At 43.2% G+C, this 13,329-nt stretch overlaps 1 protein-coding gene across 4 annotated transcripts in view; it reads left to right on the top strand.

Moving 5' to 3' along the window:
* LOC144612418 (phosphatidylinositol 4-phosphate 5-kinase type-1 alpha-like) overlaps positions 1–13,329 on the top strand; it is a 60,615-nt gene that overhangs the window by 19,159 nt on the left and 28,127 nt on the right. For all 4 annotated transcript variants that reach the window (XM_078432039.1, XM_078432038.1, XM_078432036.1 and 1 more), the window contains 6 exons: positions 1,631–1,748; positions 4,465–4,617; positions 8,907–9,206; positions 10,744–10,964; positions 11,751–11,834; positions 12,633–12,681. In XM_078432039.1, the coding sequence (XP_078288165.1) occupies positions 1,631–1,748; positions 4,465–4,617; positions 8,907–9,206; positions 10,744–10,964; positions 11,751–11,834; positions 12,633–12,681 (925 nt within the window). The remainder of the gene's footprint in view (positions 1–1,630; positions 1,749–4,464; positions 4,618–8,906; positions 9,207–10,743; positions 10,965–11,750; positions 11,835–12,632; positions 12,682–13,329) is intronic.

The following is a 13,329-nucleotide window of genomic DNA, read 5'->3' as shown; positions in this document are numbered from 1 at the left end:
CGGTCAGAAAAGATGAAGTAGACACAAAATGCTGGAGTAACTCAGCGGGACAGGCATCTCTGGAGAGAAGGAATGGGTGACGCTTTGGGTCGAGCCCCTTCAGACTGATGTAAGGGGAGTGGGCGGTACAGAGATAAAATGTAGTCGGAGACACTAAGACTGGTCGGAGAACTGGGGAGGGGATGGAGAGGGGGAAACCAAGGGTTACTTGAAGTTAGAGAAATCAATGTTCATGCAGCTAGGGTGTAAGCTGCCCAAGCGAAATATGAAGTGCTGTTCCCCCAATTTGTGCTGGGCCTCACTCTAACAATGGAGGAGGCCCAGAACAGAAAGGTCAGTGTGGGAATGAGAGGGGGAGTTAAAGTGTTGAGCAACCGGGAGATCTGGTCAGTTTAGGCGGATTGAGCGGAGGTGTTCAGAGAAACGATTGCCGAGCCTGCGCTTGGTCGCGCCGATATACAGGAGTCCACACCTGGAACAGCGGATACAGTAGATAAGGTTGGAGGGGCAAGTGAACCTCTGCCTCACCTGAAAAGACTGTCAGGACTGAGACATGTAAACGTATACAAATCAAGAGCAGTAGCCCACTCAAACTCTCAAGCCTTCTCTGTCATTAAATAAGTTGATGGTTAATCTGACTGTAACCTCAACTCCTTATTCCCAGCTGCTCCCCCACCACCGTATCCTTTTGTCCTATTATCAAGAATTAAACTTTGCATTAAAAGTATTCTGAGACTTTGCTTCCACTGCCTTTTGAGGAATGAAGCTCGAAAGAGACTCGACGTTCAGAGTAAAGATTTCAGTTATTCTTTCTGAAGATGGGTGGCACAGCTGGTAGAGCTGCCACCTCACAGCGCCAGGACAAAAGTTCAATCCTGACCTCGAGTACTGCACTTTCTCTGCTTTCACTGCTATGCTTTCCTCTCACGTGGAAATTTTGTGTAAAGACATGCAAGTTAATCGCTGTCTCTAAATTACCCTCAGTGGGCAGGGAACAGATTTAAAAGTGGGGTGACGTATGTCTAGTGTGAGTGGGGGACCAATGGTTGGCATAGACCCAGTGAGCCAAAGAGCATTTGCCCAAGCAATATCTTTCAATCAATCTTTCAAATCAAGTGGGTATTCCCTTATTTTAAACATAAATCTCCCAGTTCTAGATTCTCCCACTAAAGAAAATATCGTCACCACATATTCTTTATTGAGATTTCGCCGGATCTTGTGTTTCAACCAAGCATTTCTTTTCATGAGAAGCTTCTTTGTCCAGAGACCAGTGAATCTTTGGAATGATCTTCCCACGAACCAATGGATGCCCAGCAGCAACATTGAAGTCTGAGGTTAACAGACTTCTATTGAGTAAGACAAGTAAATATTATGTGCTAAAAGATCATCTGTGGTGCAGCCAATTTGAGGGACTGACTGTCTGCCTCCAATTTCCCAGGTTGTCGTGTAAAACTGGTTTATGCTTGTAGGTCTGGGCTAAAGAAAGGAAATGAGGTTTCAGGTTGGGGAACGAGAGCCTCGTGCTGTTTTACCTTTCAAGGAGTTGCTTTATTTTCCTGCAGCATGCTGATCCTTGCCTTCCCCAGGCCTATTTCATACAAAATCAGTTATTTGTTGTTTTGTTTCTCAGTGAAGGGAGTAACTTGACACCAGCGCATCACTACTCTGATTTCCGGTTCAAGACCTATGCTCCTGTGGCATTCCGTTATTTTCGGGAGCTCTTCGGTATTCGACCAGATGATTATTTGGTAAGGTGGTTGGCTGTTTTGTAATCTTGAAAGTAAAGCTAGATGAATGATGAATAAATGAATGATACTTTACCCATCATTAACCATAATGATACTTTATTGTCAGATGTGAGAAGTCACAGTAATATTTTTGTTTTGCATGGAATGCGAAGAGTCTCCAAATGAAGGGCGGGGACAAAGTTACAAAGTATTCAATATGTACACATGTGGTCCATTTCTGGTCCTCTTAGTTCTCGGTGAACCCCCCCCCCCCCCGGCCGGTTCCTGCTTTGTTCTCCCTCACGGAGTCCCCCCACGCCAGGTCCTTGTGTGGAGTTCTAGTGAATGAGTTGTGGGAAGGGTGTCATTAAGCCTGAAAGGGTCCAAAAAAGATTGCAGGGTTTGAGTTGTAAAAAGAGGCTGGAGCATAGAAGCTGAGCGGTGACCTTACAGAGAGATACAAAATCATGAAGGCCTTAGATAAGGTGAATGGTTACAGCCTTTTTACCAGGTCTGGGGAGTCTTAAACTAGAGGGCGTGCATTTAGGGGGGGGGGGATTTAAAGGGGACCTGACAAGCAACTTTTCCCCACACATAGTGGGTATGTGTGGAATGAACTACCAGATTGGAACATGAGTAGGGAAAGTTTAGATTGACACGGGCCAAACACAGATCAATGGGACTGGATCAAGTTGGCCAGCATCGACGAGTTGGGCACAGTGCCTGTTTCCCGCTCTAAGACTCTTGTCTATGGATGAGTGTCTTGCCGATTAAAGTATCAGTAGTGATCCACAGCAGATCAAATTTACTGCAAGATTGGAATAGTTAATGAATCAAAATATAACTTGGAGAATTTTTTATTTGAAAAGGGACCGGTTCTTTGGATCAACTGGGTTTAAAAGGAAGTGGCTACAGAGATGATGTTCACTGGTTGTCATCCATCAAACCTTTGTAGATTTTGAAGAGTCCCTTGAGGATTCAACATGAAACAGTACAGCACAGGAACAGACCCTTTGGCCCACAATGTCTGTGCTGAACATGATGCCAAGCACAACTCTTACCCGGGTGCACAGAGAGTAATCCATATCCCACAATTCCCTACATATCCATTTGCTCATCAAAAAGTATCTTAAATGCCACTATCTTATTCCTTATGCCTCAACCACCATCCCTGGCATGATCCTCAGTGCAAACAAAAATGTATCTCACACTTCCTTTAAACTTTGCCCTACTCTCCTTAAAGCTATGCCCGTCAGTATTTAATTTCTCCATCCTAGGAGCACGGTTCTGACTGTCTACCCTATCTTTGCCTGTAAAGGAGTCAGAAATGGGATACATGGGCCAATACCCATGCAAAATTGCTAGTGCAAATTAAGCAGGCAGTAGCAGGGCAATTAGAAAACAGGAGGCATCTGGAGTCAAGATGGCCTTCATTGCAAGGGATATGGCTATAAAAGAATTCAATTTCATAGGGTCATTGCATCCGAAGAACTACATTGTGGTTTAGTCTCTCTATCTAAGAAAAGACAGCTCTTGTTAAAGACTGCACAGAGAAGTTTATTAGCTTATTCGTACGATGAAGGCATTGACGTGTGAAGAAAGGTTGAACAGGTTGTGCCTATATTTAAGCATAAATTCAAGGAGCAGAATTTGGCCCATTAAGGCTGCTCCACCATTCAATCATAGCTGATCTATCTTTCCCTCTCAACTCCATTCTCCTGCCTTCGCCCCATAACCCCCGATACCCAAAGCAGAGAGAAATAATGTGAACTTGCTGAAGATAGACACAAAAAGCTGGAGTAACTCAGCGGGACAGGCAGCATCTCTGGAGAGAAGGAATGGGTGATGTTTCACAGAGTGCTGGAGTAACTCAGCGGGACAGGCAGCATCTCTGGAGAGAAGGAATGGGTGCCCTTTTGGGCCAAGACCCAACTGGCTGAAATGGAATTCGAGTCATCTAGTGATATAGTGTGGAAACTTGCCCACACCGGCCAACGTGTCCCAGCTACACACGATTAAGGGAGATTGACATGGATGAATGCTGAGCGCATGTGTGTCTGTCGGGGAATTCTAAAACCTAAGGGATGTGAAAGTGTGGTCACTGAATATGTGCAAGGCAGACATTTAAACTAGAAGAAACTCATGAGATATGTAAAGAGCAGGGAAGTAGTATAGAGGCCAAGACCAGAACATCCGTGAACTTACTGCATTAAGGGGCAGATTTGATCTTTTGTGGTTTGATAGGAAAGGTTTAGGGGGATGTGAGCCAAACACAGGCAAATGGGACAAGCTCATATGAGGAATCTGTTGGTATGGACGAGTTGGACTGAAGAATCATACAGTGTAGAAACTATCCAGAGTTATATAACTCAGAAACAGGCCCTGTCTAAAGTGCTGTGATATGATGACCATGTTTAGTTTAAAGACTCTTTGTCACTCTTAATTGTTTCTTGAGATAAGATTCTCACTGGCAAGGTCACTTATTGCCTTGGGAAAGAGATGGTGAATGGCGGTCTTCAGGTGAAAGATTTCCCATGGTACTGTTGGAGAGGGAATTCCAAAGATGAGGCCCAGTGCTATTGTAAGGTTGATGATGTAGGTTATCTCAGTGTAATGACCATCTAATAATAGTTATGCTTTCAAAAAATTGCATTACTGAATATGTGTTGTGTTAAATTTATCTTCCTCTTCCCACCCCTTCCCCCCCCCCCCCCCCCTTTCTCTCCTCTGCCTACAGTATTCTCTGTGTAACGAAGCGCTGTTTGAGCTAAGTAACCCAGGTGCTAGTGGTTCTGTTTTCTATGTGTCTGCTGATGATGAGTTTATCATTAAAACGGTTCAGCACAAGGAAGCGGAGTTCTTGCAGAAACTACTACCTGGGTATTACATGGTGAGTCTTTAAATGCCCATCGTTTTATATCAGACTGCGGGTCGATTTCCACATATTCATTTATTTTGAAGGACGCAAAGTGCTGGAGGCAGTATCTGTGGGGGCAGTATCTGTGGGGGCTCTGGGGGCAGTATCTCTGGGGGAAGTATCTCTGGGGGCAGTATCTCTGGGGGCAGTATCTCTGGGGGCAGTATCTGTGGGGGCAGTATCTCTGGGGAACATCAATAGGTGACATTTCGAATCGACCTGAATCATCACCTATCCGTGTTCTCCAGAGATGCTGCCTGACCCCCTACGCTAATTCAGCACTTTGTGTAAAGCCAGAATCTGCAGTTCCTTGTGTCTACTACTGTTTATTTTGTACTATAGACAACAGACAATAGGTGCAGGAGGAGGCCATTCGGCCCTTCGAGCCAGCACCGCCATTCAATGTGATCATGGCTGATCATTCTCAATCAGTACCCCGTTCCTGCCTTCTCCTCATACCCCCTGACTGCTATCCTTAAGAGCTCTATCTAACTCTCTCTTGAATGCATTCAGAGAATTGGCCTCCACTGCCTTCTGAGGCAGAGAATTCCACAGAATTATAATTCTGACTGAATTTATTTTTCCTCATCTCAGTTCTAAATGGCCTACCCCTTATTCTTAAACTGTGGCCCCTTGTTCTGGGCTCCCCCAACATTGGGAACATGTTTCCTGCCTCTAACGTGTCCAACCCCTTAATAATCTTATACGTTTCGATAAGATCTCCTCTCATCCTTCTAAATTCCAGTGTATACAAGCCTAGTTGCTCCAGTCTTTCAACATATGATAGTCCCGCTATTCCGGGAATTAACCTAGTAAACCTACACTGCACGCCCTCAATAGCAAGAATATCCTTCCTCAAATTTGGAGACCAAAACTGCACACAGTACTCCAGGTGCGGTCTCACTAGGTCTCGATAGTTAGTTTAGTACTTGAGTATTCTATGACTTCCCTCGTTCAAAACTCATGGTACCAAATTATTTATCAAGGGATCCAGCAGCTTTAGGTTCGGGGAGATTTTATTCAGATGCCATCCAGGTTTGTGAGGTTTGCGCCCTTTTCATTATGGCGTGGTGCCGACTTTACACACTTGGGATGCACCCCTTCTGCTGAGTATTGGTAGGGTGGAGAGCCAAGGAACTGCCGATGCTAGATTCTTGAGCAAAACACAAAGTGTTGGAGTGACTCCATGGGTCAGGCAGCATCTGTGGAGAGAATGGAGTCCTTCAGTCTGAAGAAGAGTCCCGATTAAAAAGGTCACGTATCTGTTCCCTCCACAGATGCTGCCTGACCCGCTGAGTTACTCCAACACTTTGAGTATTGGTAGTAAATTGCTTGGCTGTGTGTGGGAAGCTCTTTTCACTTGTTATGGCATAAACAAGCTGATAGCAAAAGGGGAATAGTTTACTTTCTGCTCTCACCTAGTAAGGATCTTTTGTAATTCTCTTTGGAGTATAGGACTTCAGTTCCCTGACAGTGCTATCACACGTAAATAGGGTGGTAAAGGCGGGCTTTGGTACATTGACCTTCATCGGTTAGGCTAATGAGTACAGAAATTGGGACGTTATGTTACAGTTGTACACGATATTGGTGTAGCCACATTTAGAGTATTGTATTCAGTTTTGATCATCCTGCTATAGGAACAATGTCATTAATCTGGAAAGAGTGCAGAGAAGATGTACGAGGATGTTGCCAGAGCTTGAGGTGCAGTGAGAGATTAGGCAAGCTAGGACTTTATTCCTTGCAGCACAATAGATTAAGGGGTAATTTTTTTGTTTGTTTATTTATTATATTATCTCTTGAGTACTGGGTTTACAAACCTGTTGTGCTGCTGCTGCAAGTAAGAATTTAGTTGTTCCGTTTCAGTACATATGATAATAGTGCACTCGAAAATCTGGATTTTACAGAAGTGTCCCAAATCATATGGGAATATGATAGGGTGAATGACAGAGTCTTTTACACAGCTTAGGGGGAATCAAGAACCAGAGGACATATATTTAAGGTGAGAGGAAATATTTAATAGGAACCCGAGGACCAACTTTTTCACTCAGAGAATGGTATGTATATGGAATAAGTTGCCTGAGAATGTCGTTTTAGGCAACTACAATAACAACATTTAAAAAACACTTGGACAGATACATGAATAGGAAAGGTTTAGAGGGCTATGGGCCAAATGCGGGCAAATCGGACGACGTTAGTTGGGGGATCCTTATCGGTATGGACGAGTTTGGCTGAAGGGCCATTTTTTGTGCTGTGTGATTCTGTGACTACTGTTGAAATTAAGTAATTCACAGAGACATGCGATTGACCTTGAGATCCAAATGAACTGGCATTTTTTAATATTTAGAAACTGGAAAAGTTGTATTTCTTGCAATCAAAAATTGTCATTGTTGCTAAATTATTACTCGATGCTGTTTGTAAGATCAGTTGGACTTCCAGGCAGATAAATAGCAGAAAGAGCTTAATCCAGACAAGTGTTTGGTGTTGCACAAGGGAAAGTCAAATGTAAGGGGAAAGTATACATTAAATGGCAGGACCCATAAGAGGGTCTTGGTAGAGGGATCTTGAGGTGCAAGTCCAAAGCTCCTTAATAATAGTAACACAAGGAGACTGAGTGCGAAGGAAGGTGTTTGGCAAGTTTACCTTTATTGAGTATAAAAATTGGCAAATCATGTTGCATCTCTGTAAAACTTTAGTTGGGCCACATTTGGGGGGAGTTCTGTGTACAGTCCTGGTACCATATAGGGGGAATATGGAGTCTATGGGGAGAATGCAGAAGAGGTTCATGGGATCTCGCCTGATTGGAGAGTACCAGCTTTTGAGGAGAGATTGGAGCATTCGAGGCAAGGGTGACCTGATAGACATTTATACAATTGTGAGGCATACAGTTAGAATCTTTTTTTCCCGTGTGGAAATGTTAGATTCTAGAGAGCATAGGTTTACTTTGAGAGGGGCAAAATTAAAAAGCGATTGATGATTTTTTTGCATAGGGTGGTAGATGCCTGGAATGTGTTGCTAGGGGAGGTGGTAGAAGCAGATACCATGGTGATGTTTAAAAGATATTTAGACTGAATGGGAATAGAGTAGACACAGATGGGATTAGTTTGGTTGGCATAATGGTCAGTGCAGATGTGGTTGGCTGAAGGGCCTGTTCCTGTGCTGTTCGCGTTCAAGAATAGCTACTTTCCAGCAGTTGTCGGGTTCTTGAAACGACTTGCAAAATCCTAATCCTGCCTCGGCAGCAAAACGCTACAGAGCAGCTCATGCACACAATGCACTTGTTTTCTAATTATGTTCTGCACTAATGTTTTTTATGTTTCAGTCTTTTTACTGTCTTCCAAAATTTGTGTAATTTATGCATAATTTATATATAATCTGATTGTGTATTATCTGAGCCTGTGCATTGAATGCTGCTGCAAGTAAGATTTTCATTATACCTCTCTGTATATGACAATGAATTAGATTTAACTGATTTTTCACAATTTCTATTTCCAATTCATGGTCACCCACCATTTCAAACCAACAAAGGCATCACTCAGTGATTCTCATATTTGTTTTCATTTCCTTTCCTGTCCCCCCCCCCGTCCCCCCCCAGCCTCTCTCAGTTACCTCCAGCTGAGATCCTTGCATTTTTCCAAACCTGGCATTTTGCGTACCCCTTATTCTATATGAATCTGTTACCTGTGTACTTTGTAACTTTATTGAAAAGAGGGATAGAAGTAAGCCCTTTGAAGGGTCTCGACCCAAAACCTCACCCATTCCTTCTCTCCAGAAATGCTGCCTGTCCTGCTGAGTTACTCCACCATTTCGTCTGGTCTTAAGAAAGGTCTCGGCTCGAAACGTCACTCATTCCTTCTCTCCAGAGATGCTGCCTGACCCACTGAGTTATTCCAGCATTTTGTGTCTACCTTTGATTTAAACAAGCATCTGCAGTTTTCTTTCCTACACACTTTGTACAAGTTTAGTTCTTTCTCTCTACCTCCCCCACCCACCCACATGTTTTGCTCTAACCCTAACCCTGACATCTGTTCAAAATTACTCTTGGAATTGGTTTCCACTTTTTCAAGGGAGATATTTCAAATCCTGACGTCAGTGACAGTTTTCTTCTGATACAAACTCTCTCTTTAAACCTTTAGCTTAGCTCTAAATCTGACCTTTTCAATTTCACTGACTGATGCATGAAAGTTGTTTGAATACATGATGGAAAATCCTAAATGTTAGATTACTCTTTTTATAATTGCCTCTTCTCTCTGTCCTTGCCTCAGAACTTGAACCAGAATCCTCGCACATTGTTGCCCAAGTTCTTTGGGCTCTATTGCATCCAATCAGGGGGGAACAATATTCGACTAGTTGTCATGAACAACCTGCTTCCTCGAGTGATGAAAATGCACCTGAAATATGACTTGAAAGGATCTACTTACAAGCGCAGAGCGTCCCAGAAAGAGCGTGACAAGTCACGACCAACATTCAAAGACCTAGACTTTCTCCATGATATTCCAGATGGTCTTTACTTGGATACTGACATGCATAGTGCCTTATGTAAAACTATTCAAAGGGACTGTTTAGTAAGTATCAGCCAGGTTCCTCCTCCTCCTCCTCCTCCTCTCCCATGATAGATTTCAGATAGTTACAGGGTGGTGAGAAGCTAGCAAGACCTTTAACTGCACCTTTGCCGTTGGTTGGAATATCAACTGGAAATAATGGAAACTTGTAAAAATCACAGTGTAATAATTGAGAGACTTGAAATTCCACTTAGACCAGCCATGTGAAATTGTTCATGAAATTAATTTGTTTCCTGGAGCATTACATTGTGGATCCTTTAAAACAAACTACTTTTTCAATTTATTTGTGAGACATGATCAAAGCTGGCATTTATTATCTGCTTGTAATTATTTTCTGGAATATGGTGTGGTTTAATTTATAGGTACAGCATGAAATGGGTCATTCGGCCCACTGGACTGTCATTTGGCCCACCTAAAGTTAATTGTCAACTTTAAATTGCACCATGTAATGGTACATGTTGCGAGTGTTTCATTTTGTTGGGGATCTAAAACTGGGCCCATATCTCAGGAGATGGGGTTGACCACTGAAGACTGAGGCAGAGGTGGAATTTGTTTTTGGAGCTTTTGAATCTTTTGAATTCTCTCCCAGATGTGCAAGAATGATTAGCCACTGAGGCCCTGAAAGCTGTAGATGTTTACGGTACAGAAGAATGGAGACCTGCTGTGTTTGGGCAGCAAAGTGAAGTTGAGATCAAAACTCGGATCAGCAATGTTTCATGCTGGATGGGCAGACTCAGTTCCATGTGTGATGTGTTGGAATGCCAGTCTGCTGTTGTTCTTGTTCACTACATTTAAGAGACTGAATGGCCTTCAGTTTCTGTGTTGGCTCGAGGGATGAATGGCTGGCCATTATTCCAATGAACTGCTGTGGGTCACATTAGTGGGCATAGCTTTAACTGAGAATCAAAAGCAGCCGTCTCGAACTCTCATTTCTAGTGCTGTGCAAGCAATGCATTTTTTAATTCAAGTGATGTGTGCTTCTGTCCATGCAGTAACGTGAACTGAACTGTCTCAGGTTTTAGTTGCAGGTGTGCCCTTATCCTAGATGAGAAATTCTATTGTAATGTGCTTTTACATTTTGTCAAGTGAGGAGCTCTTCAGTGCTCTTGTCGTTCAGCAAAGTCCTCGATGATCCCCAACCTTTTCACTTCCCACTCAACACTGGAAATATTTCCTATTTCTAGACAACTAGAAAATAAGATTGTGTAGAGGTCAATGGGAAGAGGTTATGCAGCCCAAGTCTCTGCAAAGTCACAGAGCAATCCCATTCCCCCAATAATATTTCCTGAAACCTATCCCTACATCCATTCACACGATACGACCGTCCACCTACACCAGAAGCAGTTTATAGTGCCAGCCAACTTGTCTTTGCATTGTGGGAGGAAAGCCACACAGTCTGAGGGAGAACTTTCTTTCCATGAACTTGCTCCCTGAACTGCATGTGCTTGGGCATTTGTTTTTGCATTCTCAGCCTGCCTGGTGTCTAGAATGCAGCTGCCATCTGAGTTCCAGGTTAATTCTCTTTATATTCGCTGCATAGGTGTTACAGAGCTTTAAAATCATGGACTACAGTTTGCTAGTCGGGGTTCATAACATGGATAGCGCCAGACGGGAGAAGGAGACTGAGAGACAGCAAGGTAGCTCCGATGTTGGGCACTCGGACTTACGAAGGCCGGTGGGCCAAAGATCCCTTTACTCCACTGCATATGAGGCCATCCAAGGTGAATCGCGACTGGGAGACACCGGTGAAACAGATGAACAGTAAGTTTCTGGCATGCCTGTGTGACTGTCATTAGATCATTTGTTGGCTTTAGCTCAATAGACAGCACTTGCACTCCCGAGTCAGAGGCTCGGGTTAATTTCTGAGCATGGCGGTTGACATTCTGAATCCCAGCACAGCAACATGAGTGTTAAATCCAATTCAATAATTTTGATATAGTATGTTTGAAAGTAATGAGATTTCATTACATTCAGTAATAATGAGAGTGAAACTGCTCGAGTGACGTGAAACCTTGTGTGGCCCGAGCTTGGTCTGACTCGAAACCCACTAGTGTGGTTGATTTTTAGTTTGTCCCTAAAAAGGAGAGCGCTGTGAGAAGGCAGTTGTGGATGGGAAATGATCATGTTGGCAACACCCAACTCAGGTGAACAAATAAGTAAAAGATTTATTCCATGAATGTGTCCAGAAATCTCGGACAATTGTATTCTGGAAAAGAGGTGGGTTAGAATCACGCAAAGTCTTTTTTGTGTTTTGGGCATTATTTATCTATCAATTTGAATTAATGTTGCAAACAAGCTATCAGCAAAAATGCATTGTTAGTTTAGCGCATTAAGCGGTTGTGAAAGGAAGCTTCGGCTTAAAATATAGGTGAAGTCTTTTGTCTACACAGATTTGTCCCTCCCTGTTACTGGTTTAGCAATGGTAGCATGGCCATGCATTTAGTTCAGTGTTCTGCTTGTGTCTCCCTGCCAGCAGCAGTACCTCAGAATAGGGCCGTTTTAATATTGGGATAGATAGGTAATGCTGTTTTCTGTGTTCACATTTAGAATGGGAGGTATTCCAGCTCGGAACTCCAAAGGGGAGAGCCTCTTGCTGTACATCGGCATCATAGATATCTTGCAGTCCTACAGGTAAAATGCTGCTGATCAATGCTAACATATCATATTTCTGCTTCCCAGAGCTTGCATTGTTTATGGATTGTTTCTATGCCTTTCATTTAAAATTGTTACCCTTGTGTTCACATTTCCTGTGACGTTGCCCAACCTTGTCCCTGTAACCCCCGATGGCCAAACAGGCCTTGTTTTCCTGTTCCTGTCTTGGTCACATGGTTCAACCCAAGCTCTAGGATTCCCTCCGTAAACCACTTCATCTTTCTCTGAAGCTGCCCCATAATTTTTGCCCTTTTGATTCAGCTTCTGATTCCTGTCCCGATATTGCTTCTTTGACTTGCTGGCAAATTTAGATTTGAGTTAAGATCCAGTGAAGCCCTTTCAGAAATGTTACGGCGTTAATAAGATTAATCTGCGTTGTGGTGAATCCATTGCACAATATTAACCACTGCTTATGTGACACATGATGAGGTTGTGTAACCTAGCTTCTCCTTGATAATGCATCCTTCTGTGGCCTAACCCCTCCACATTGTTGTTAACCCCTTTCCTCCCAGTGGTCCACCTCAGATCTACAAACTCTTAGTATCCCCTTAAGCATTCCAACTCACTTGCCTATAAAGACACCTCTGGACCGATCTCTTTGGCTAATTATTTGGTGATCTGCCCTTGTAGCTCCCTGTATGGGCTGGTGCCAAATTTAATTTGATGCTCCATGCGGCACTTTGTACTGTGAATCTTGATTGCCTCGGTGATGTGTTTAAATGCCTTGTGCAGATCTCGTTTCCATGTCGATTTAATGTTTCTTCATTGCTTTTTTAGATTTATAAAAAAGTTGGAACATTCTTGGAAGGCTCTTGTACATGATGGAGTAAGTAGAAAAACAGCTCGTCCACACAGACTCACAGAGCTATAAACATGGAAACTGGTCCAAACCAACCAGGTTGCCTTCCCGAGCCAGTTCCATGTGACTGCATTTGGCATGTGTGCCTTTTCTATCCATGCACCTGTCTAAGTGTCTTAAACATTGTAATTGTATCTGACTCCACCACTACTTGTCAACTTGTTCCATTTACCCTCAGCTTCTGTGTGGGAAACGTTTTCCCTTCCTCTCCCCTTCCCCATTCTTTGCACATCCCCAATCCTGGACTTTCCACTCGTCGCTTTAATTTCATGTATCTTGTGTTTTATGATTGTTGCCAGACCAATTTCCCTCCTGGGATAAATAAGGTTTATTGTATCGTTTGAGGTTCGAGAATTGTCCCTAGTGTGTAGGATAGTTCTAGTGTATGGTCAGCGTGGACTCAGTGGGCCGAAAACTCTGTTTCCACGCTGTGTCTCTAAATAGTTTTTAAAAAGGGAGAGTATACATTTAATAGCAAGATCCTTAACTTCATTAATATTCAGAGGGAAATTAAGGTCCTGGTCTATAGCTCCCTGAAAGTGGCAAATCGGGTAAATTGTAGTCAAGAAGGCATATGGTGCACTTATTGGCCAGGGCATGCTGCATTATGGGACG

Source organism: Rhinoraja longicauda, chromosome 44, assembly GCF_053455715.1.
Source record: "Rhinoraja longicauda isolate Sanriku21f chromosome 44, sRhiLon1.1, whole genome shotgun sequence".
NCBI lineage: Eukaryota > Metazoa > Chordata > Chondrichthyes > Rajiformes > Arhynchobatidae > Rhinoraja > Rhinoraja longicauda.
The sequence above is the reverse complement of the archived record's forward strand: the minus strand, read 5'-3'. Positions and strand labels throughout refer to the sequence as shown.